The sequence below is a fragment of the Hemiscyllium ocellatum genome, chromosome 4 (genome assembly GCF_020745735.1).
Source record: "Hemiscyllium ocellatum isolate sHemOce1 chromosome 4, sHemOce1.pat.X.cur, whole genome shotgun sequence".
Classification (NCBI taxonomy): Eukaryota; Metazoa; Chordata; class Chondrichthyes; order Orectolobiformes; family Hemiscylliidae; genus Hemiscyllium; species Hemiscyllium ocellatum.
In genome coordinates, this window is record NC_083404.1 from 110184838 (window position 1) to 110209282 (window position 24445).

At 42.1% G+C, this 24445-nt stretch overlaps 1 protein-coding gene across 1 annotated transcript in view; it reads right to left on the minus strand.

Annotated features, from left to right (window-relative positions):
• LOC132815489 (corticotropin-releasing factor receptor 2-like) overlaps positions 1–24445 on the minus strand; it is a 207933-nt gene that overhangs the window by 39786 nt on the left and 143702 nt on the right. Inside the window, exons 5-8 of the mRNA XM_060824454.1 lie at positions 13492–13598; positions 7963–8080; positions 3017–3170; positions 606–666 (exon numbers count right to left, since the gene is read on the minus strand). Coding sequence (XP_060680437.1) covers positions 606–666; positions 3017–3170; positions 7963–8080; positions 13492–13598 — 440 coding nt within the window. The remainder of the gene's footprint in view (positions 1–605; positions 667–3016; positions 3171–7962; positions 8081–13491; positions 13599–24445) is intronic.

Below are 24445 nucleotides of genomic sequence, written 5' to 3' on the forward strand. Positions count from 1 at the left end.
CTCCATCAGGAAGATCTTCAAAATTCTGGCAGTCACTGAGGGCCACTCTTTAAGCACCGACACTCACTCAGGAACATCCTGTAAATACTGACATTCACTCAGTAACTTCCTATAAACACTGCCATTCAGTCAGGAATATCCTGTAAATACTAACACTCAAACAAGGAATGATGTGTAAATACTGACATGTATTATACTGACTACAATAAGGGAATCTAAGATCTGTGTCCTCACTAACCCCACAGACTTATCACTACCTTCAGAGCAAAACATGCAGCAGCAATTAAAAAAAATACCTCACTGTCTCACTTTGTTCTGATTGAGAAACATTTCAAATTGTTTCTGACCCTTTGTTTCTTACTTCTGGATTTTTTTTCTACATTAAAGGAATCATATCAATAGATTTATGGTTGCTATTGCTGCCTATTTCTTTGGCTGCATGGTCACTTTCCTTCAGCCGTTGAGTACTCATTTTAAGGCACTGAATGAAATACATGCATTTTTTGAAAGGAAGGAAGTTTCTTTCTTTAATGCTTGTCTCACCTTAAAAGAAACTAAAAATATTAAACTCGCAAAGTCAAATGACATCTTAATGCTTTACTTACTGTTCATTTTCATAATATAATTTGCCTATGGCCCAGGCGACAATGATAGGACAGGGTATACCTGTGGAAGAACAAATACTTCTGTCAGTTTTAATCAATGAATACAATTTTTAAAAAAAGATCCTGGCTATAGATTGATACTATACGTCAATAATATGCAGAGCCCTGCAACAATCAGAAATTAGGCTGCTTTACACAAAGCTTGACATGAAAGTGTTACAGTGCTTAAGTGTGGGAAATACATTAAGTACGAATTCAACTACAAACATTTTCATGTCAGGTGGAGGGGGTGTTGGTGGGTGGTGGGTGGTGGTGGTGAGTATGTGTGAACTAATACTAGATGAACTGCTCCGAACTGTACTTCCTAGATACCAACTTCCTCCCTCTCCCTGGCAACAGACTGCTGCTGTTTCTGCTACCTAATTCTTTGACTGTGCTTTTGATCTCTTTCCTTCAGTCATTTAGCTGTTATTTCAAGATATTCGACCTCAAGGATGTATTCTACGAAACAATGGATTTTTCTTCTTTTATGCCTTTCTCACCTTAATGAATGCCCCAAGTACAGTGGAGAATATAAAACTCACATACTCACTTAATACCTTAATATTATGCATTTTTATAATATAATTCATCCAGGCGACAATGACAGGACAGAACATACTGGTGGAAGAACCACAGGACAGTTTTGTGTTGCTAAGTTGAAAAGTGGGCAAGTTATGTGGAAGGAAACCTTCTTCAGAAAACCCACGAGATCTTCTGGCAATCAGGCAATACCAAGTTCCACCCAGCAGAGTTTGCCATCACCATGGTGGGAGGCTGTGATTGCTGCTTGGATACCATTGCTTCAACCCTACTCCCAATTCACAGGTGGTGGATCAGAGGCAAGAATGGTGTATGTTGTTTGGAAATGGGGAGCGAGGGCAGGAAACCCCACTCCCTAAGGTTGAGCTCCTTGGTTGGGGAGAAATAGCACAGTTTGAGGATCTGTACCTCTTCCTTTTTAATTCATCCATAGGATGTGGGCATCTCAGACTGGGCGAACAATTATTAATTATTCCCAATCACCCAGAGAGTTGGTGAGATTTAACCACATTGTTGCGATTTTGTAGTCACATGTAGGCCAGACCAGGTAAGGATTAGTGAAACATTAGTGAACCAAATGAGTTTTTTCAATAATCAACAATTCGGTGTTCATCATTAGATTCTTAAGTCCAGACTTGTTATTGATATCAAATTCCATCAACTTTCATGGTGGAATTCAAACCCAGGTTCCCAGCACATTATTTAGGCCCTGGATGAATAGTCTAGAGATAACACCATTTGGTCATCACCTTCCCTTATTGCTCCCCACAAACTGACAGGCCACTGCACTGGTATCATTTGGGTAGCCAGCTCTCTCTTGTCCCAATTGGAGCTGAATTAATTGCCGCCCATTTGGAATGAGCCCTTAAGTGGTTGTTCACTGACCTCTAAAGGGCCTTAGTAGGCCAACGGGTGGGGAAGATCAACCAATAGCCTTCCTTCCCAGAACTACATTTCTCATATCGTGGGTACAGGACAGATGTCTCCCCAGTACCAACTGCCCACTTCTCAGGTCGAGAAAACTCTGCAAATAGTCTAATACTCGATCTTGTGATCAGCGTCCAACCATGTATTGGTACCTTCTTCAAAACTACCATTTTCCACCTCGGTAACATTGTCCTGGACATTCAGATAGGCAGATAGTCACTGGATCAGAATGGAATTGATTGTTAGGATCCCGTGGAATCCTGGATGCAGCTGACTCTTGGGGAAATTGAAGATTCTGATTGGAAATTGCCCTGTGACCAGAATGCTCTGAAATAATCCACTCATATCAGAGAATTCAGAGGCTTCAACTTCCATTAAATTAGTAGTTTCCCAGGAAATGTTAGACATTCAAACATCGGTGTAACTGTCACAACCCTCCATAATATTTGTGCTTTTCTAATCAGGCCTTTTCAATTACAAGGACTGCAGCAGTTCAAGAAGGTTGCTCTCTATCACATTCCCCTGGGTGATGAAGGTTGAACAATAAGCACTGGCATAGTCAATGATACCCACATCCCATGAGCTTTTTAATAATTAAAAAAAATAAGTTGCACCAGTCGAAGTGACCAGCTCTTTAACAAGGCTCCTGGCTATGAAATCCCCTTCTTATAACTCTTCACTTCTCTATTTCACTTCTCTCCTTTAAGATATATCTTTAGAAGCTACTTCTTTGATTATCTGACCCAACCTCTTCATACTGCCTTGATTGCATGCTTTGTTTCGTAATGTTCCTGCAAAGTTCTTTGGGACTTCTATTATTACACAATGTTAAAGCTGTTGGTGACTTAGCTGTTTTTCAGTGATGGTTACTTTAACACAAAAACAAAAAGGTCCTCACTTACACCATCCAATGAACAGGAATATCCATTTGCGCAGTTTGTCTGTAGAGTAGGTCATCACTATAGCTGTGTGGAGATAGCACCCTTCGACAAACATCCAGAAGAAATTAGTCACCACAAAATAGTTGAAGATAGTTGTGATAAGACGGCACCATGGCTGAAAAAGAAGATTAACTCTGCAGTTAAATGTGTTACGTTTACATTTAAAAGAGACTATTGATGGCAGGTATATGTTGCAAGGGTTTACTTTCATCAAGGAAGCCCACTTAGCTGAACTGAGAATTGAAGAGTCAGGATGGAGGTTGGCATACTCAGTTTGCTGATCTCCCAGCAATCCTGAAAGTTGAGTATTTAACTTCTCATCCTGTGCTCCAACTTGTACTCTTGTCATAAGAGGTGCATTTAGTACTAGTCACCACTGAGGCATTCTATAAGATATATCCCTTTCACTTTCTCTCCAGCCCTATTCCAAGCCTGAATATATTCTCGAGTCTGCTGCTGAAAGCTTTAGAACAGCTTCTTAACCTTTAGCTAGTCACCAGCTAGCTCGATGGAGTGTCCATTGACTATGGTGGTGGGGTGGTGGGGAGTGGAGGGCGTTCAGCCTAGACATTAGCTGGCCATTCTACCGTAGGTATTATTATGGCTGAACCCACACTACAAAACTAAGGATTGAGCCTAAGATCTCCTGGCCTACACGAATTATGCTTCACTAGGCAGTTCAATTATCTATTAAATTGTAAGAGAAGTTTTGGAATTTATTCCAAGGCAGTCTGCAGGGATATTTTTAGAAAAGGAAGGATGGTCTTTGGGAGTGGTCCAGGGATACTTTTGTAGGCAAGGTGCACTTTGAGAGCAGCAAGATGCCCTTTGGAAGACGCAAGGTGCCATTTGGAAGAGGTCAAGTGGCCTCCTTGTATTATTAAAAGTAGACATTTTTGTAGGTATAAGATAAATAATCTAACTGGAACTGTTGAGTTCATTAGAACTGTCACTGTCAATGGAACTGTAAAGCTATCTAAATCTCCCGCCTTATTACGAAAACAGGCGAATGTGATATGGTCAACTAAATTCCAAGCAGTTTTTGAGAAGCTGAGGACAATTCTAATAAGTAAAGTATTGGTCACCCCTGAGTTCACATTTGCAAATAATGCTAATAACTTGGCAAATACAGCCTTATTGCAAGGTGATGAATCGCAAAAAGAGAAGCCACTTTCCTAAGAAATTAAACTTGCGTAAGAAATCAGAGAAGCAACAGAACGGGAAAGATGGGATTATTATTAGCTGTCCAATAGTTTGATGTCTATATCCATCATGTTTACCAAGAAACACTAACATATACTGATCATAATCTGCTGGCTTTTGCGGCAAAACTAGGACTCAATATGTAAGATATTCTCTGGAACTTATCAATTCAACAATTCTTTACTTTTTTCTTCCATCAAAGCTTTTTCTTCTCTGACTTAAATCTACTTACCTTCTGCGGAGAGATCGAGCCAGTGCAGGGGACAGTGAGAGGGTCAGGGTGGGGGGGAAAGTGAGAGACCGAGCCCAGCATGGTTAAGCATTTAAGAAGGACTGCAATGTCGAACTTTTAACTAAATTTCTTTATTTTTCTACTAAGATTTTGTACCCAAGTACCTTTGTAATTAAGATGGTGCCAGGAATGGCAACATTTCACACTTTTCACTGTACACCTGTACCCATGTACTTGAGTACATGTCACAAGAAATTATAATTCAATGCAAAATTTGTCCATATTACTGGAAAAGGTAATGTAATAGCTGACTAATTATTAAAATTAACTTTGCACTGAAATAGTTTAACAATTGGGTGTTAAATAACAAGAAACTGCTTAAATACTGTATAAGGATTGGATGAGAGTGAACAACTATATATTTGTGTGGTATTTTATGTGTCATGTGAAATTGGTGATGAAACACATCTTAACAGGGTGTTTCATTTTTGTTAAGGGTGGAGGCATGTAAGGGACTATGCATTCTTTTTTAGACTACAAACTGAAGTGAAGTTGAGCTGCTGCGATTGGAAAAATAGGAAAATGTTGCTACTTGAAAATCAAGTGTTGCATATTGTTATGCTGTGGAATATAATGTTACTTTTTGTTAACAAAAAATAATCTTTCCAGTGAAGCAAATTGTGTTTGGCAACGCCATTATGATTTGTTAAGCTGTAATATATATTTTTTTTAAAAAGCTATAATTGTCAGAAGCAGCACAAAGTGAAAACATCTGCAGCCTACAAACCAGATCTCTCTCTCTCTCTTCCTGGAAGAATTAAGACAGAAAATCCAGTGAGCTTTAAAGAAAGAACTCATTCAACAAACAAAAACAAAGTTTACCTGATAAACCATTGAATCAAAACAGTCAGCATTACCATATAGACAACAACACCTCACCTTTGCAAACATTATAAAGGACTGTTAGAGAAAAATGGCTTTCCACATTATGGTCTGAACTTCTGATCCTGGGAATTTGGTTGTTTGTGTCTTGTCCATTATGTCCTCTGGGGAAGGAAATCTGCCATCCTTACATGATCTGTCCTATATATGACTCTAGACCCACAGCAGTGTGTCTGACTCTTAACTACCCTCTAGACAAACGGGGTGGGCAACAAATCCTGGTCTAGCCAACAACTCTCATCCCATTAAGGAATAAAAAAAAGTTATTTTCTCACATAGAGTCATTGAGATGTACAGCGTGGAAACAGACCCTTCGGTCCAACCCGTCCATGCCGACCAGATATCCCAACCCAATTTAGTCCCACCTGCCAGCACCTGGCCCATATCCCTCCAAACGCTTCCTATTCATATACCCATCCAAATGCCTTTTAAATGTTGCAATTGTACCAGCCTCCACCTCTTCTTCTGGCAGCTCATTCCAAACTCGTACCACCCTCTATGTGAAAAAGATGCCCCTTAGGTCTCTTTTATACCTTTTCCCTCTCACCCTAAATCTATGCCCTCTAGTTCTGGACTCCCTGACCCCAGGGAAAAGACTTTGTCTATGATCTCATCCATGCTCCTCATTATTTTATAAACCTCTAAGGTCACCCCTCAGCCTCCAACGCTCCAGGGAAAATTGCCCCAGCCTATTCAGCCTCTCCCTATAGCTCAAATCCTTCAACCTGGCAACATCCTTGTAAATCTTTTCTGAACCCTCTCAAGTTTCACAACATCTTTCCAATAGGAAGGAGATCAGAATTGCATGCAGTATTCCAACAGTGGCCTAACCAATGACCTGTACAGCTGCAACATGACCTCCCAACTCCTGTACTCAATACTCTGACCAATAAAGGAAATCATACCAAACGCCTTCTTCACTATCCTATCTATCTGTGACTCCACTTTCAAGGAGCTATGAACCTGCACTCCAAGGTCTGTTTGTTCAGCAACACTCCTGAGGACCTTACCATTAAGTGTATAAGCCCTGCTAAGATTTGCTTTCCCAAAATGCAGCACCTCACATTTATCTAAATTAAACTCCATCTGCCACTTCTCAGCCCATTGGCCCATCTGGTCAAGATCCTGTTGTAATCTGAGGTAACCTTCTTCGCGTCCACTACACATCCAATTTTGCTGTCATCTGCAAACTTACTTACTGTACCTCTTATGCTCGCATCCAAATCATTTATATAAATGATGAAAAGTAGTGGACCCAGCACCGATCCTTGTGTTACTCCACTGGTCACAGGCCTCCAGTCTGAAAAACAACCCTCCACCACCACCCTCTGTCTTCCACCTTTGAGCCAGTTCTGTATCCAAAAGGCTAGTTCTCCCTGTATTCCATGAGATCTAACCTTGCTCACCAGTCTCCCATGGGGAACCTTGTCGAACACCTTACTGAAGTCCATATAGATCATATCTACCACGCTGTATATGTTTTGCTGTAATGCTGTATATGTTAAATCATCGTGCTTTATTGGTCTCAATTGTGACTGAGAGGGTGTGTTCTTGAAATTTGAAGGAGTTAAGTGTAAGTTGTATAAATTAGAAATCCTTTCTTTCGCTTCTCTTGTTATTTCTATTATTTCTGAAAGAACGTGATGTGGTTTGTTTTCATCCTGAGTAGCAGCCAGTCTGGTAAATTGGTCATTTTGGTCATCTCATCTTTTTTTTGTATATTTTAGGATGACCTATGGAGCAGTGGAACATGATTCTCAGCACACAGCTCCCACTTAAGTCATGACCCTAACTTAATGAAACACTGTGTCATACCTACTGCTGACTCCCTCTGCATTCAGTGAATTCAGAACAGAATAATGATGGAATGTACATGTGTCTTCTGGTTGGCCAAGTTTGCTCGAAACGTCGATTTTGCTGCTCCTTGGATGCTGCCTGAACTACTGTGCTCTTCCAGCACCACTAATCCAGAATCTGGTTTCCAGCATCTGCAGTCATCATTTTTACCTCATTGATTTCAACCCTACTGCGAATCCTCTTGCAAGGATGCCTGCCTTGAAGAAGTGTTCCTCCTCTCTCTACAAGATTCTCAGGGAATCCCTCTCCCACTGCAACTCCCAGGTCATTTCCTCTGCCCTGAAGCTCTTCAACCATGTCGTGACTTCCAGCTCAGCACTGTCCCCATGACTTGTCCGGACTTGTCCTACCTGCCTATCTCCTTTTCCACCTATCCACTCCACCCTCTCCTCCCTGACCTATCACCTTCATCCCCTCCCCCACTCACCCATTGTACTCTATGCTACTTTCTCCCCACCCCCACCCTCCTCTAGCTTATCTCTCCACGCTTCAGGCTCACTGCCTTTATTCCTGATGAAGGGCTTTTGCCCGAAATGTCGATTTCGCTGCTTCATGGATGCTGCCTGAACTGCTGTGCTCTCCTAACACCACTAATTCAGAATCCAGTCTCACATTAGTCAGGCACTCACAAACATGAGCCAATGACTGCCTGAATTTTATTGTGATAGTCTACCTCATTGTTCTCGTGTATCTGGTGGTCGATCATTTGCAACAGGAACCACATGACATTCCTCAGTATGAACGTGGTTATCAAGTTCCAATGAATAATGTTCCGAAGGCATCTGATGCTTCTATCAAAGACAACATAAAGAAAGACACAACAATTAAAATTGTGCTATATTTTATCAAACACAGGGTATAGAGATGAGGCACATTTTATTGAAATACACAGTTTATGACTGCTCATTTTATAAAGAGAGTTAAACATAATGGATACAGTAAGAACCGGCAGCAGTGAACCTGAGCTTTCACAAAGTGGCAGGCTTATTGGGTTCAAATGCTTTTCCCTACTTTTTAATCTGGTCTCAATGAGTATTCCCAAATGAGGATTCTCAAAGATCCATCCCACCTTGGCAATGTTTTTCTTCAACCTCTACCATAGGGGAGAAGGTACAGAAGCCTGAACACATGCACCAGCCAGTTTCGAAACAGTTTACACCTTGCCCGAAACGTCGATTTTGCTGCACTTTGGATGTTGCCTGAACTGCTGTGCTCTTCCAGCACTACTCATCCAAAATCTACCTTACTGTTGTTAGAATGCTGAATGGAATAACAAACTCTTAACATTTTCCTGTACCTGTGGTTTTGTTTTTGCCGCTGTTTACCTATCATTCACATATCTATACTACTTAACTCTGTATTGCTTGCATGACAAAGCTTTTCACTGTGCCTCAGTACACGTGACAATAAATTCAATTCAATTCAATGAGTAAATCAGATGTTTATTTGGCAGAAAAGCGATCATCCCCTTTTAGCAAATGCGAAAGAGTGACAGCTTTAAAATCAGCTGCTGGGAGACAGGGTGTTCTTCAATGAAATAGTTTCACTGCTGAGCTCCAGATCTGAGTTTGGCTCATATTGACAGGTTTCCTCTCTCTGGGTGTGTAAGGGAGGATTCTTGGACAGGGGTTGGTGCATGTGAAATCAGTCAGGGGTTTGACAGCACACAGTACATGAAAGTGTGACTGAAAACAACAAGTTAGCACTCTGCAGCTGCCTCCTTTATGGTATTTTTAACTAAGCTGCTTGGACATGCTATGACACACTCTAGAGCAGGTGGGACTTGAACTCAGGACTTCTTGCCCAGATGTAGGGGCACTACCACTGTATCGCAAGAGCCCAGTGACCTCCTTTATCAATGCAGACAACTGATTAAAGCTGCGAACAGAAGTTGTTCACATTTAACAGCTGCAAAGGCAACAAAGAACTCCAGCAGATTGAATCAGCCTCTACAATGTCTCACAGTGACTTGTGTCTCTGTGTCAATGATAATGATATAAAATGAGACAGGTTGGTGTAACAGAAAGACAAATGACCAATAAATATGAATGAAGAGGAGTATGAAGTGATTCATTTTGTTAGAAGGAATGTGGAAAGACAATACAAGCTAAGAGTAGAATTCTAAGTGGGGTTCAGGAGCAAAGTGATCTGAATGTACATAAAAATAAATCATTATAGAGTATGAAAGCAAGCAAGTTACATGAAACTTGTAAATCAAAACGGTCACTCAGCCTCCATCAAAATGTTGTGTAGAGTTCAGGCTACTGAAGGACAAGAAGACAGAGAGAACATAGGATAGGCTCTTGAGCTGGCTCCAAGTGTGCAGATCCTCACTTACATAGAAATATTTTTGAACCTTGGGACTATTTTCTTGAAAAACAGAAGTTTAAGAGGAGATGATAGAGGAATTCAAAGTTAACGCCTCCCATTGGAAGGAACAAGAACCACAGTACACAGATTTAACAAATTGGGCAAAGGGTAACATGAGGATAGACTTTTCTTAGTGCAGCCATGGTTAAATCCTAGTATGCACTGCCTTTTTCCGTTTTCATTGGCTCCTCACTACTGAGGATAATATTCTTCCTCTTTGGAGTTGTGTGTCCTGAGGTAACTAACCAGTCCAATATTCGGTCTATGCACGATGCCTGTGCTGGGAGAGATGGTGTTTGAGGCGGTGGGCGAGTGGTCAAAAGTAAGGGTGTCTTGGGAATCTTGTTGGTTCTCAGCTGTCGTATGACTTTTTCAGCCTGGGCTGGAGGTGAGCTGAAGTGGTGGCAGGTAGTATACTATTGGATATGGTTGATGGCACCCATATCAAGAACTGAGTCTCAATAGAAGAGATCCTCTAAGTGCTGAGCCTGTAGTGGAGTCAGTCAGTTGAGACTCTCAGAAGGGAATTGAATCATTATCTGAAAAGGACAAAATACTACAGAACTAGGGAGAAGGCAGTGTGTAGAACTGGGTGAATTGCTCCTTTAGATCGCCTGCATTGTCACAGCTGGGTAAATAGTCAGCTTTTGTGTTATAATTTTTCTCTGATCCTATGAATGAAGGTGACACTGGATAAATATGACAGAGAAAGGAATAGAAGGATATGTTTTGGGGTGAGATTAAGTGAGCATGGGAGGAGACTGCTGAGGTATATAGACATTGGCATTGGTTGGATGGGCCAAAGGACCTGTTTCTGAGCTGTACATTCTCTGTAATGCAACACTAACAAGATGCAGCTATTAAAACAAATTTACACAGAAGGTATGAACTGCTTCATACATTATCTGTGGTTTAGGATGTAGGTTTGCTCGCTGAGCTGTAGGTTTGGATATTAAACCTACAGCTCAGCGAGCAAAGCTACACCCTAAACCTCAACCTGAACTACAAACCTTCACAAACCTTGCAATTATCTGTGGCATCTTTGAAATGGCTGCCTATGATGATGTCAAACAGGTACTATCTTGTCTTGGTTGTAGGCAGGTTTCTGGGTGATGTGAAGTGTATGCAAGTGTTGTGGAATATAACTGTGTTTTAAATTAATGGATATGGGTCAATATGAGAGAAGAAGCCACCTTGGTTAGTTTGTGAGGTATAGATATTGAAAATTACATTTCTATGCCCAGACGCATCATAACCATATTGTACCACCTTAGTCTCTCTCTTTTATGAAGTAATAATAGAAAATTCTGGAAATACTTATTGCATGAATATGCCTAGCTTATGACATCGTATAAGCTGTTGTTTATGGTGAGGTTTGCTACACCATTGTCTTTGAGTATAGGAAACTACAAGGCTTGCTTGGTGCAGAGGGGCAGAAGAAAGCCTGTTCTTGGTCTAACTAGAAGCATCTTGTAGTAAATAAAATATTAAGACAATAAGATATAGAAGCAGAAGTAGGCCATTCCACCCACTGAGATAGCTTTGCTATTCACTGAGATCCTGGCTGATCTGATAATCTTCAACTCTGCTCCTGTCTTTTTCCATAGCCCTTGGTTCCATAACTGATTGAAAATCTGTCTTAGTCTTGAATATACTTAAAAACCCAGCCTCAATAACTCTTAGTAGCAAAGAATTTCACAGATTCACTGAAGACATTTCTTTTCATGTCTGTCTTAAATGTGCAACCTGTTACTTTGAGATTTTCCAAGGCTGTTCCTCAAGGGAAACAAGCTTTCTGCATCTATCCCATCAAGTCCTTAAGAATCTCCTAAGTTTCAATAAGATTGCTTCCATTCCTCAAAACTCCAAATGAGTACAGATCCATATTACTCAACTTCTCCTCATAAGACAATCTGTCCAGCGTATAGTTTATTGCATCTTAGCAACTAGTTACAGGTCGCTTTGATATGAAGGGGGCCAGATGTTAGCTCTCACTCTTCTGGGATCATACTTTGTTCACATGTCAGCATCAAATTTAGTCATACTTATTACAATCCTTCCACAGTCAATACTCAGCAGGTCTGACAGATTGTTTTGTGTCGATACTATGGCTTTAAGAGATATATTTTGTGATGGATTTTAGTTTTTGAAGACAGATTTTAAGACAGAATGATGAGCTGTCTATTTGAAACCAATGAAGTAGACAGCTTGAAAAAGTTGGTTTTAATTTTAAGTTGGACCAATAGAAGCAGCCTGAATGGGTAGGGTCAGGCTCCCACAGAACCAGGAGTTGAGTTTTAAGTTTTTAGTAAAAGATGCTGCTGGGACTTGAGGATTGATTTGGAAGCTGTTTTCCCTCTTTCTCTTGCAGCAAGAAGCTGGGGTTCTCTTCCCGCTGTTAGAATTGCATGTGGGACACTCTATTTTACTGAATTTGCCTTTGCCAAGGGTGTGTTTATAGGGTGTTGCGACATTGGAACAGATACTATTTAGTAGTTAAATAAATTGTTCTGTAAAGTTTTCTAACAGAGTTAAGTAATTCCAAGTTCTTCTTTCATGTGCTTTATTTTAATAATGAATAAAGAGTGTTTTGCTTCAAGACTTGTAGTTTGTCTAATCGGATTGCATCTGGAATGCCATGCCTGGCACTTACCTTTAAAAAATCAGAAAAAAGTTAGGCTCTAGGCTATTTTCTTCATTTTTTTGAGGGAATTTGGTCTAGTTCACAATGTTTTGGAGAGCTTGGGAAATGTTAGAAAAATAGGCTGGGAGGGACAAGGTTTCAAGAAGAGAGATTGAACGATTGAGAAGTTGTCTTCCAGGGCTAAAGGGCATGCTAACAGGGCAAGCAAAAAATCAAAAGATGTCCCCAGAGCAGGTGCACTGCTGTCTGAAAGCAAAGGTAACAGAAAAGGCAAAGCATACAAAAAGCAAACCAAATGTTAGCCAAAGATTACGAGCTCAGACTGATGAATTCAATGTTGAGGACAGAAGGCTGTAAAAAGTGCCCAATCAAAAAACAAGATGCTCCCTGAGTCTCTCTGCCTTTAGGCTGTTTTATTTAAGTTGGTGTGTGAATGCAATAGACAATTGAATAAAATGGTAAAAAAGAAATCTGGTCCTATCTGGGAGAAGCTTGGTCCCCTGAAGAGGAGGATATGTGTGAACGGAATGATAAATGCCTGCTTTAATTCATTGAGAATGAGGCCTATAGCAGCTTGAGATGTGGTAGAAGGACTTTTGAAAATACTGCCCAGGATATAGATGTAGAATTAATTAATTATCCCCAACAATAAGTGAGGACTCCCTGCTCATGTAAGAATGCAGAATGCTAGGACAATTAGATATTTTCTGCTCAATTTGATTTAAAAATCCAGCAAACAATTTTCACAACAGTGTTGTAGGAGTATGGAAGTGCACCACCTGAGATGACGACTGTTGATGAGTCAATTGAGTTGCCTCAAGAAAAGTTGAACAGTTGGAAAATATTAAAAGGCACAAGGAAAGCAAAGGATACTGGATGAGTTGTGTGCAGTTAACACAATAGAGGGCAAGCTGGAAGAAATGCATTAGTTGTTGTCGATAGTGAGTTGCTGGAAAAGCACAGCAGGTCAGGCAACATCCGAGGAGCAGGAGAATCGACGTTTCGGGCATAAGCCCTTCATCAGGATCTCCAGCATCTGCAGTCCTCACTTTCTCTTCCTGGATGAAATGAATTAGCCTATTCCTGTCATATTGCTCACTGAGGTAAAGTTCGATGGCCAATTATGACCATATTAACACATCTTAACGTTGGTGATTTAACAAATTAATGTCAGTGAAGGTAACATACCTCAGACAAAGGAAAAGGATAAATGCGACTATGAGGGCTCCAACCGAGATGCAATGACCCAGATAGTTGATAATCAGTGCAATCTTGTAGTGGAGTTGATATTTCCTCTGAAATAAAATGTAAACAAAAATACTGAAGATATTTTAGATAAATCTCTTGATATTGTTGCTTAATAATAATCAGACAGTGACGGTGTGAGGGTCGTGGCATACTGTGCCCCAGGACAATTTAGAATCTAGGAACGTACCTAAATATTCAGGCTCTGACTTTGCCCTGAACCCAGCAGGAATCAACTGTCCAATGCTGGCAGAGGAGCTGTCATTACAGATCCACATGAGCAGACATGTAGAGGTTGTGGGCTGATCATGACTGAGGGAAAGGAAGGATATCTTAGAAGTCTCATGGTTTCATGTGAGAAAGTTTAAAACTAGAGGGCATAATCTCAAAGTAAGATTCATTCAGCTACAACAGAGATGAAGAGGATTTTTCTCTCTGAGGGTAATCAATCTGTGGAATTCTTTACCACAGAGGGCTGTTAAGTGCACTTTGAGCTGAGATGGGCAGATTTTTCATCAGTAAGAGAATCAAGGGTTATGGAGAAATGGCAGAAATATGGAGTGCAGGATTATCAGATCAGCCATGATTAGATTCCCTACAGCGTGGAAAGAGGCCCTTCGGCCCAACAAATCCACACCGACCCTCCGAAGAGTAACCCACCCAGACCCATTTCCTTCTGACTAATGTACCTAACTCTATGGGCAATTTAGCATGGCCAATTCACCTGACCTGCACATCTTTTGGATTATGGGAGGAAACCCACGCAGACACGGGGAGTATGTGCAAACTCCACACAGACAGTCACCCGAGGCTGGAAATGAACTGGAGCCATGGTGCTGTGAGGCAGCAGTGCTAACCACTGAGCCACCATGCCACCTGATCTCAGTGAGTGATGAAACAGACTCGATGGGTGAGTGACCTACTTCTGCTCCTGTGTCTGATGGGTTTATGGTTGTGTTTAACACGGATCCTTATTGGTTTCAGAGGAAAACTCCTCTGCTTTCTTGTCCAGAAGGAAACCGAGACATTTTTTTTCCAAGCTTACATTGCTTGGACCACCTGAATGGGATCCATCCCTATAAATCAGGCCAATTTCCATTTAGAAAATTAGTTACAGCCAAAGCACGCACTTGGTGGAAACTTCACAATATGTAGGGAAAGCTGAACTGTCCAAATCTCCACTCCTTTACTTCTGTGACTAGCTTCTATTATGATATTCAAAAGTTAAATGAAGAAACAACTAAACCAAGTCCATTGGGAGAAGTTACAAAACACTTCAGTAAACATTTCAAGCGTTGCAAGCAAAGCATGTAGAAAAAAATACCTACTTGAAAACAAAAAGCTCAGAATATCCAAAGGTTGACGTGAAATATAACAGCAAAAGTACAAAAGAAGAAATCTACAAATTCTGCCAAAAAGGAGAAGGGGTTCTTTAAGATAAAAACTTTCAAAATACAGAAATATATTGAGAAAGGTACTGTCAATATGATCAGCACTACACGAAGTGAAACAAATATTGTTAGTCAACATTAACCATCTACAAGAGGATGTGATGGCTTCGTGGTTTTGTTGCTGAATTAATGGGCTATAGCTCCAGATAATGAGTTTGGGACCTGTATTCAAATCCCATCATGGCTGATGATGTAATTTTAATTCGATTAAAAATCTGGAATTGAATGTTGAATGATGAACAAAAAACCATAAAAGCAAATTACTGCAGGTGCTGGAATCTGAAACCAAAAGGGAAAATGCTGGAAAATCTCAGCAGGTCTGGCAGCATCTGTAAGGAGAGAAAAGAGCTGATGTTTCGAGTCTAACAGACCCTTTGTCAAAGCTGTCTTGAAGAGAGGGAAATCTGCTATCTTTACATATTCTGGCTTCATGTGACTTCTGACCCACAGCAATGTGGTTGACTCTACACTAATCTCTGAAATTGCCGAGCATGCCTCCCAGTTTTATTAACAGCAAGGAAGTCTCAAAATGGATTAAAATTGACAGATCACCTGATCAAGGCACCGGTCATGACAATGGCAAACGCAACCCTGTTGACCTGAAAATATACTCCTGACTAACATCCATAGGTTAGTGCCAAAACTGTCTCATAGACTAGCTGAGCAGTAGCCTGATTCAGTCACATTCCAGGAAATTACAGGCCAGTCAGTCTAACTTCAGTAACGGGGAAACTGTTGGAAGCAATTCTGAGGGAAAGAATGAATCTGCCCTTGACAGAGGCAGGGATTAATCAAAAAAAGTCAGCATGTTTTCTTTAAGGGGAAGTCCTGTCGGACCAGCTCAGGTTTATAGATGAGGGCAATGCATTTGATATTGTCTATTTGGATTTTTGGCAAGCATTTAATAAAGTCCTGCATGGATGGACCAAGGAAATCTAGTTAATTGATTCAGAATTGGCTCAGTGTCAGGAAGCAAAGGGGGTGATTGAGAGGTGCTTGTGTGACTAGAAGCCTGTATCTGGTGGGGTTACACAGGGATCAGTGCTGGGGCCCTTGCCGTTTGTGGTATGGAGAAATGATTTAAACTTGACAGTTGGAGCATTGACCAGTAGGTTTGCAGATGATATGAAAATTGATGTAACGGTAAATAGTCAGGAGGTTAGCCTTAGATTACAGGAGGATACAAATGGGCTGGTCAGATGGCCTGATCCAGGGCAAGTGAAATCCAATCTGGATAAGTGTGGGGTGATGCACTTGGGCAGGACAAACAAGGTAAGGGAACACCAAACGAACAGTAAGACCCTGGGAAGCGCCAAGGATCAGAGGGACCTCGGTGTGCACGTTGAATGGTCTCTTAAGGTAGCAGGACAGGGAGATAAAGTGACTATATAGGATACCTGCATTTATTAACCAGGACAAAAAGTTTGATTACATTAGATTCCCTATAGTGTGGAAACAGGCCCTTTAGCCCAACAAGTCCACACCCATCCCCTGAAGAGTAACCCACCCAAACTCACTTTCCCCTGACTAATGTACCTAACATCATGGGCAATGTAGCATGGCCAATTCACCAGGCCAGCATATCTTTTGGAATGTGGGAGGAAACCTGAATACCCGGAGGAAACCCACGCAGACACGGGGGAATATGCAAACTCCACACAGGCATTAAAGTGTGGTGAGTTGATGCTGAAACTGTATAAATATTGGTTAGACCACAGCAAGAAATCTATGTGTACTTCTGAAACTGATATTATAGGAGGGATGCGATAGACTGGGTAGGTTGCAGAGGATGTTTATCAGAAGGTAGCCTGGGTTTGAGAGATTTAATTGTGAAAAGACATTGTGTAGACTGGGGTTGTTTCCTTGGAGCGGAAGAGACAGGGGGTGCAGGAAGGATGGCGTGATTGGTATCTGAGGGGCATAGAAAGGATGGAACTTTCCCATTGTTGGAGGGATCAATAGCCTGAGCATAGATTTAAGGTAAGTGGCAAGAGGTTTACTGGGCATATAAGGAAACATTTTTTCACCCAGAGGGCGGTGGGAATCTGGGACACAGTGCCCATAAGGGAATTAGAGGGAGAAACACTCATAACATTAATCATGTACTTAGATGTTCTATTGCAAGGGGTACAAGGCTGTGGGCCAAGTATTGGAAAATAGGATTAGAATAGTTAGATAGTAGTTTTTGACTGGTGCAGATGCAGTGGGTGAAAGGGCCTTTTTCTCAGCTGCAAACCTCTATGGTTCTACAACTTATAGAATTATACCTGACAGACCTAATGTCCCAGACACCATCATCACCATCCTTGCTTTTGCCCTGTCCCACCAGCAGGACAGATGGAGAAGAGGTGGCACCACCGTTGTATTTTCTAATCAACCTGTTCAGGGATACAACTATATACCTCTGGAGCAGGTGGGACTTGAACCCAGGCTTCCTGACTCAAAGGTTCTGAACCACAAAAGGAAGTTACACTGGGAGTCCTCAGCATTGACTTCAGACCCCATGATGTCTCATGGCACCAAGTCAAACATGGACAAGGAAAGCTCTTTCTAATTACCGACTACCATCCTCCCTCGGCTGATGACTCTGCTCTTCCATGTTGAATAGAGTGGTGAGAGAACAAAACATACCTGGGTGACCTGGCAGCACCACTACTGATCAAGTTGATCGAGTTCTAAAGGACGTAGCTGGGAGAACAAGTCTGTAGCAGGTGGTGAGGGAAAATACAAGCGAGAAAAACAGATTTGACCTTATCCTCACTAATCTGCACCCCCCTCCCAACCAGGATGGCACGGTGGCACAGTGGTTAGCATTGCTGCCTCACAGCGCCAGAGACCCAGGTTCAATGCCCACCTCAGGCGACAGACTGTGTGGAGTTTGCACGTTCTCCCCGTGTCTGTGTGGGTTTCCTCCGGGTGCTCCGGTTTCCTCCCACAGTCCAAAGATGTGCGGGTCAGGTGAATTGGCCATGCTAAATTGCCCGTAGTGTTAGGTAAGGGGTAAATGTAGGGGAATGGGTGGGATGTGCTTCGGCGGGTCAGTGTGGACTTGTTGGGCCGAAGGGCCTGTTTCCACACTGTAAGTAATCTAATCTAATCTAATCTGTCATGGATACATCTGTCCATGACAGCATGGGTAGGAGCAACCACCACATAGTCTTTGTAGAGATGAAATCCCATCTTCATATTAATAACACCTTACATGGTGTAGTGTTGTGTGCTAAATAGGATAGACTTCTAATAGATCTCAAGAGATACTGTGGGCCATCAGCAGCAGCAGAATCATACTCCAATGCAATTTTCAAACTAATGACCTGGCATTTCCTCCACTCTACCACAACCATCAAGCCAAGGGCTCAACCCTTGTTCAACAGGGAGTGCAAGAGTGCATGTCAAAAATAGAACTGGGCATTCCTAAAAATAAGGTGTCAACCTGGTGAAACCGCCAAACAGGACTACTTGCATGGCACACAACATAAAAAACAAGTGATAGACAGAGCTAAGCAATTCCACAGCTAATGGATCTGATCCAACATCCAGTGTGAATGGTGGTGAACAATTAAACAAACCATTGGAGGAGGAGACGCACATCCTCAACCCCAATAACGTGGGTGCTCAGCACCCCATTGCAAAAGATAAGGCTGAAGCAGTTGTGATAGTCATCAGCCAGAAATAGCAAATGGATAATCCATCTTGGTCTCCTCCAGAGGTTCCTATCATCATCAATGCCAGTCTTCAGCAAATTCAATTGATTTGACATGATGTCAAGAAATGGTTAGATATTGTAAAGGCTATGGGCCCTGACAACATTCCAGCAATTAGTACTAAAGGCCTGTGCTCCAGAAATTATCGCTACCCTTGAGTACAGTTGCAACACTGGCATTTATCCAACAATGTAGAAAATTGCCCAGGTATGTCCTGTCCACATAAAGCAAGAACAATTCAAACCAGTCAATTACCGCCCCAACTATCTACTCTTAATCATCAGTAAAACGATGGAAGGTGTTATCAGCAGTGCTAGCAAGCAACATTTACTCAAAATTAACCTGCTCAGTAACAGCTGCAAATGTGTTGCTGGTCAAAGCACAGCAGGTTAGGCAGCATCTCAGGAATAGAGAATTCGACGTTTCGAGCATAAGCCCTTCATCAGGAATAAGAGAGAGAGAGCCAAGCCGGCTGAGATAAAAGGTAGGGAGGAGGGACTAGGGGGAGGGGCGATGGAGGTGGGATAGGTGGAAGGAGGTCAAGGTGAGGGTGATAGGCCGGAGTGGGGTGGGGGCGGAGAGGTCAGGAAGAGGATTGCAGGTTAGGAGGGCGGTGCTGAGTTGAGGGAACCGACTGAGACAAGGTGGGGGGAGGGGAAATGAGGAAGCTGGAGAAATCTGAATTCATACCTTGTGGTTGGAGGGTTCCCAGGCGGAAGATGAGGCGCTCCTCCTCCAGCCGTCGTGTAGTTGTGTTCTGCCGGTGGAGGAGTCCAAGGACCTGCATGTCCTCGGTGGAGTGGGAGGGGGAGTTAAAGTGTTGAGCCACGGGGTGATTGGGTTGGTTGGTTCGGGCGGCCCAGAGGTGTTCTCTGAAGCGTTCCGCAAGTAAGCGGCCTGTCTCACCAATATAGAGGAGGCCACATCGGGTGCAGCGGATGCAATAGATGATGTGTGTGGAGGTACAGGTGAACTTGTGGCGGATATGGAAGGATCCCTTGGGGCCTTGGAGGGAAGTGAGTGTGGAGGTCTGAATTCTGACAGGGCCACTCAGCCTCAGACTTTATTACAACCTTGAGGTAAACATGGACAAAAAAGAGCTGATTCCAGTTGTGAGGGGAGATTGATAGCTCTTGACATCAAGGTTGCATTCAATCGACTGTGGTGTCAAGGAGCTCTAGGAAAAGTGGAGTGAACGGGAATCAAAGATAAAACTTTCCAATGGTCAGAGTTATGTCTGGCACATATGAAGATGGCTGCAGTTTTTACAATTCAGGCATCACAATTCCAGAACATCTATGATAGTGTTCTTCAGGATAATTATTTACTAATCAACCTATTCAGAGGTGTTATTAGATACCTCTGAAGTAAGTGAGACTTGAAGCTGGATTTCTTCATTCAGAAGTTGTCACACTAACACTGCACCACAAGCATTCCCTAGGTCCTCAGGTTAGTCTCCTAATTTCAGCCCGTTTACAAGGTCCCAATCCAAGACAGCACGTGGGTAGTGTTTAGATTCCTGAGCCCGTCTGCTCCAGGCCAGCAGCATTCTTTTCGCTCTCTCCTTTTCATCCTTTTTCTTTCTTTTTCTTTTATTTCTTCATCTTCAAGGCTGGAGTATGTTAGCGGAGTGGCAGCTGCAGCATTACAGGCTTGGATTGGGACACCTGGCCATGGTAGGCCCAGAGCCTGGACTCTTGGCAGTGATGGTGTTTGGAGCTGGAACTCCTGGCCGTGGTAGGCCCAAAGTCTGGACTCCTGGCAGTAGTAGTGCCTGGAGCAGGGACTCCTGGCTGCAGTAGGCCTGGAGTCTGGACTCTTGGCGGTAGCGCGGGGCATTGGCTGTGATGACTCTTGACAGTGTCGGTGAGGTGGTGGCAGCACTGGAGCTTGGGGCATTATTGTTATTGTTGCTGCACCCAGAGTCAGGATGACTTGAGGCCTGGAACATCTAGCAGAGACCTTGCAGAAGCTCTAGCACCATGCTTGAGACCCAATGTGAGCAGAAGCTGAACTCTATTTCAGTAATGTCTTTTTATTCTTTTTGTAACTCAAAATAGCATTGGATTGAGACGACAAAACAATTTTTACTGTATCGTTCAAAATATATGTGACAATTAAAAATCATTCATTCATTCACCTTCATCAATGACCTTCCCTCCATCAGAAGGTCAGAAGTGAAGATGCTCACTATTGATTGCACAATGTCCAGAACAACTTATGACTCCTCAGATAATGGAACAGTTTATGTCCAAATACAACTAGACCTGGACAATATCCAGACTTGGGCTGCAAAATGACAAGTAACATTTGTATCACACAAATGAAAGACAAGGACCATTTCCCATAACAGAGAATCTAACCATCACCACTTGAAATTCAATAGTATTATCATCACTGAACCCCTGACTAACAATATCACAGAAGTTCTATTAACCACAGTCTGAACTGGACTAGCTGTATAAATAATTTGCATTCAAGGGCAATTCAGAGGGTAAGAATCCTGTAGTTACTAACTCACTTCCTGAATCTCCAGGGCCTATCTAAAGGTATAATTTAGGAATTTGATGGAAAATTTATTAGGCTACTTGCTAATAAATGGGTACAGCTCCAACATGAAGTATGACACCGTCTAAGACAAGGCAGCTGACTTCATTGCTACAACATAAATATCCATTCCCTCCACCACCGATGCTCAATAGCAGCAAGCGTGTACCAGCTATAAGATGAACTACAGAAATTCACCAACTCTTCTTCAGCCATGCCTTCCAAACACATGACCACTTCTACCTGGAAAGACAAGGGCAGTGGATACATGGACGCACCACCACCTGCAAATTCCCCTCCAAGGCAGTCACTATTCTGACTTGGAAATATATCGCTGTTCCTTTAATGTAGCTGAACTCTGTCAAAATCCTGGATTGCACTCCCTAATGGCATTGTGGGTCAACCGACAGCTTACCATGGACTGCAGCTGTTCAATAAGGCAGCTCACCACCATTTTCTCAAGGGCAACTAGGGCTGGGTAATAAATGGTTGCTGTGTCCCAGAGTAAATTAAAAGAAGGCCTCTCTCTGGAGCGCTACAGACTCAGGTGCCACTTTGATGTGATTTAATACCACGATCAGAGATCCTTATGGAGAAATCCAGTAGATATTATTTGAGTATAGGGAGAATTCTCTTTGCTTTATTGTATCCAGAGGAGGAAGAACAGAACAAGAAAAAAAAATAAGACCTGAGACCAAGGGGTAATTCACAATATTATTTCAGAATATAGTTGGAAAAGATACATAAAGGCTTGAAACTTAAGGTGGTAATTATTTAGAATAATTACTTCCTCTAGATCCAAAGTGGAGACATAAACCTTTGATTCTGTGACTTAACGGCAAACTGTGAGTCTGTGTTCTTTACAGACTGGTCAAGGAAAATTCAAAGTCAAGAGCTATCTTCAAATTTTGACTTCAAAGTGTCACTGTTTCTTATAATCAATACTAAATACTGCTGTACATTATAATCATAGGTATACAAGCTCTGACTAATAGTTACAAGAGGTAAAGAATAATTTATCTTGTGCTCGCAGTGTCTTTCAAGCAGAGTGACCAGATGGGCCAATGGGCTGAGAAGTGGCAGATGGAGTTTAATTCAGATAAATGCGAGGTGCTGCATTTTGGGAAAGCAAATCTTAGCAGGACTTATACACTTAATGGTAAGGTCCTAGGGAGTGTTGCTAAACAAAGAGACCTTGGAGTGCAGGTTCATAGCTCCTTGTAAGTGGAGTCACTGGTAGATAGGATAATGAAGGCAGCGTTTGGTATGCTTTCCTTTATTGGTCAGAGTATTGAGAACAGGAGTTGGGAGGTCATGTTGTGGCTGTACAGGACATTGGTTAGACCATTTTTGGAATACTGCGTGCAATTTTGGTTTCCTTCTTAATGGAAGGATGTTACAAAACTTGAAAGGGTTCAGAAAAGATTTACAAGAATGTTGCCAGGGTTGGAGGATTTGAGCTATCAGGAGAGGCTGAATAGGCTAGGGCTGTTTTCCCTGCAGAGTCAGAGGCTGAGGGGTGACCTCAGAGGTTTACAAAATCATACGGGACATGGATAGGGCAAATAGACAAGGTTTTTTTTTTCCTGGGGTCAGGGAGTCCAGAAGTAGAGGGAATAGGTTTAATATGAGAGGGGAAAGATATAAAAGAGACCTAAGGGGAAACTTTTTTACACAGAGGGTGGTGCATGTATGGAATGAGTTGCCAGAGGAAATGGTGGAGGCCAGTACAATTGGAACATTTAAAAGGCATCCAGATGGGTATATGAATAGGAAGGGTTTGGAGGGATATGGCTGGGTGCTGGCAAGTGGTACTAGATTGGGTTGGGATGTCTGGTCAGCATGAATGGGTTGGACTGAAGGGTCTGTTTCTGTGCTATTCATTTCTATGACTTGATGACTCTATGAGTACAGAGTGTTTACCAGTTTTCCTTCTGGGCTTTCTTAGACTGCCCACCCTGTGATAATTATACTCAGTGATGGGCAGCTCACTGACTTTATCGCACAGTTGCTCCAGGGTCCTCATGTCCCAACTCAAACACAAACACCATGGACTCCCCAAATAAAAAAAAATTTAGAAACAATTGAAGACTTCACTACAAATGATGCTCACACTTGAGACAGATTAATGGGCTCGACCCTGTAATGACTGATAATTATCTCATGACTGATAATAATGATGAAACCTGTGAGGGATGAGGGAGGATATTTATGAAGCACTAGACATAGAACATTGAACAGCACAGCACAAGGAACAGGCCCTTCAGCCCAACATGTCTACACTGACCAAGATGACATCCTAAACTAATCCCATCTACCCACACATGGTCCATATTCCCCTGTTCCATGCCTATTCATGTGTCTGTCTAAATACTTTTTAAATATTGCAATTCTATACCTCCCCTGGCAGCATGTTCCAGACACCTACCACCCTCTGTGTAAAAACTTGCCTTGCACATCTCCTTTAAACTTACCCCTTCACCATAAACCTTTGCCCCCTAGAATTTGACATATCCTTGCTGGATAAAATTCTTGCCAACTTTTATATGCAATGCTGCATTTAATGACAGCAAGCATGCCATACACATTTTTTTACCACCTTATCCACTTTCAGGGAGCAATAGACTTGCACTCCAAGGTTCCTCTCCATATCAATGATCATAAGGATCCTGTCTTTTCTCTGGCATTTAACCTCTTAAAATGAATCATGGAGTCATACAGTCACTGCTCAGTGAAGTAGTTGAGGCCTCCTCATCGAATGTATTTGAAGCTAACATAGATAATTTTTTGAACAGTAAAGGAGTTAAGGGTAATGGTGAGAGGGTGGGTAAATGGAGCTGAGGTCAAGAAAAGATCGGCCATGATTTTAATGAATGGCAGACCAGGCTCGAGGGGCCAGATAGCCTACTCCTGCTCCTAGTTCTTATGTTCTCATGTAAACAGACCCTTCGGTCTAACACATCCATACCAACTAAGTTTCCCAAAGTAAACTAGTCTCATTTGCCTGCATTTTGCCGTTATCCCTCGAAATCTTTCCTATACATGCACCTGTCAAAATGTCTTTTACATGTTGCAACTGTCCCTGCATCTACAACTTCTACTGGCAGTTCATACCGCGTACAAATCACCCTCTGTTTGTAAGGGTTGCCCCTCAGGTCCCTTTTACATCTTTTCCCTCTAACCTTAAAACTATAC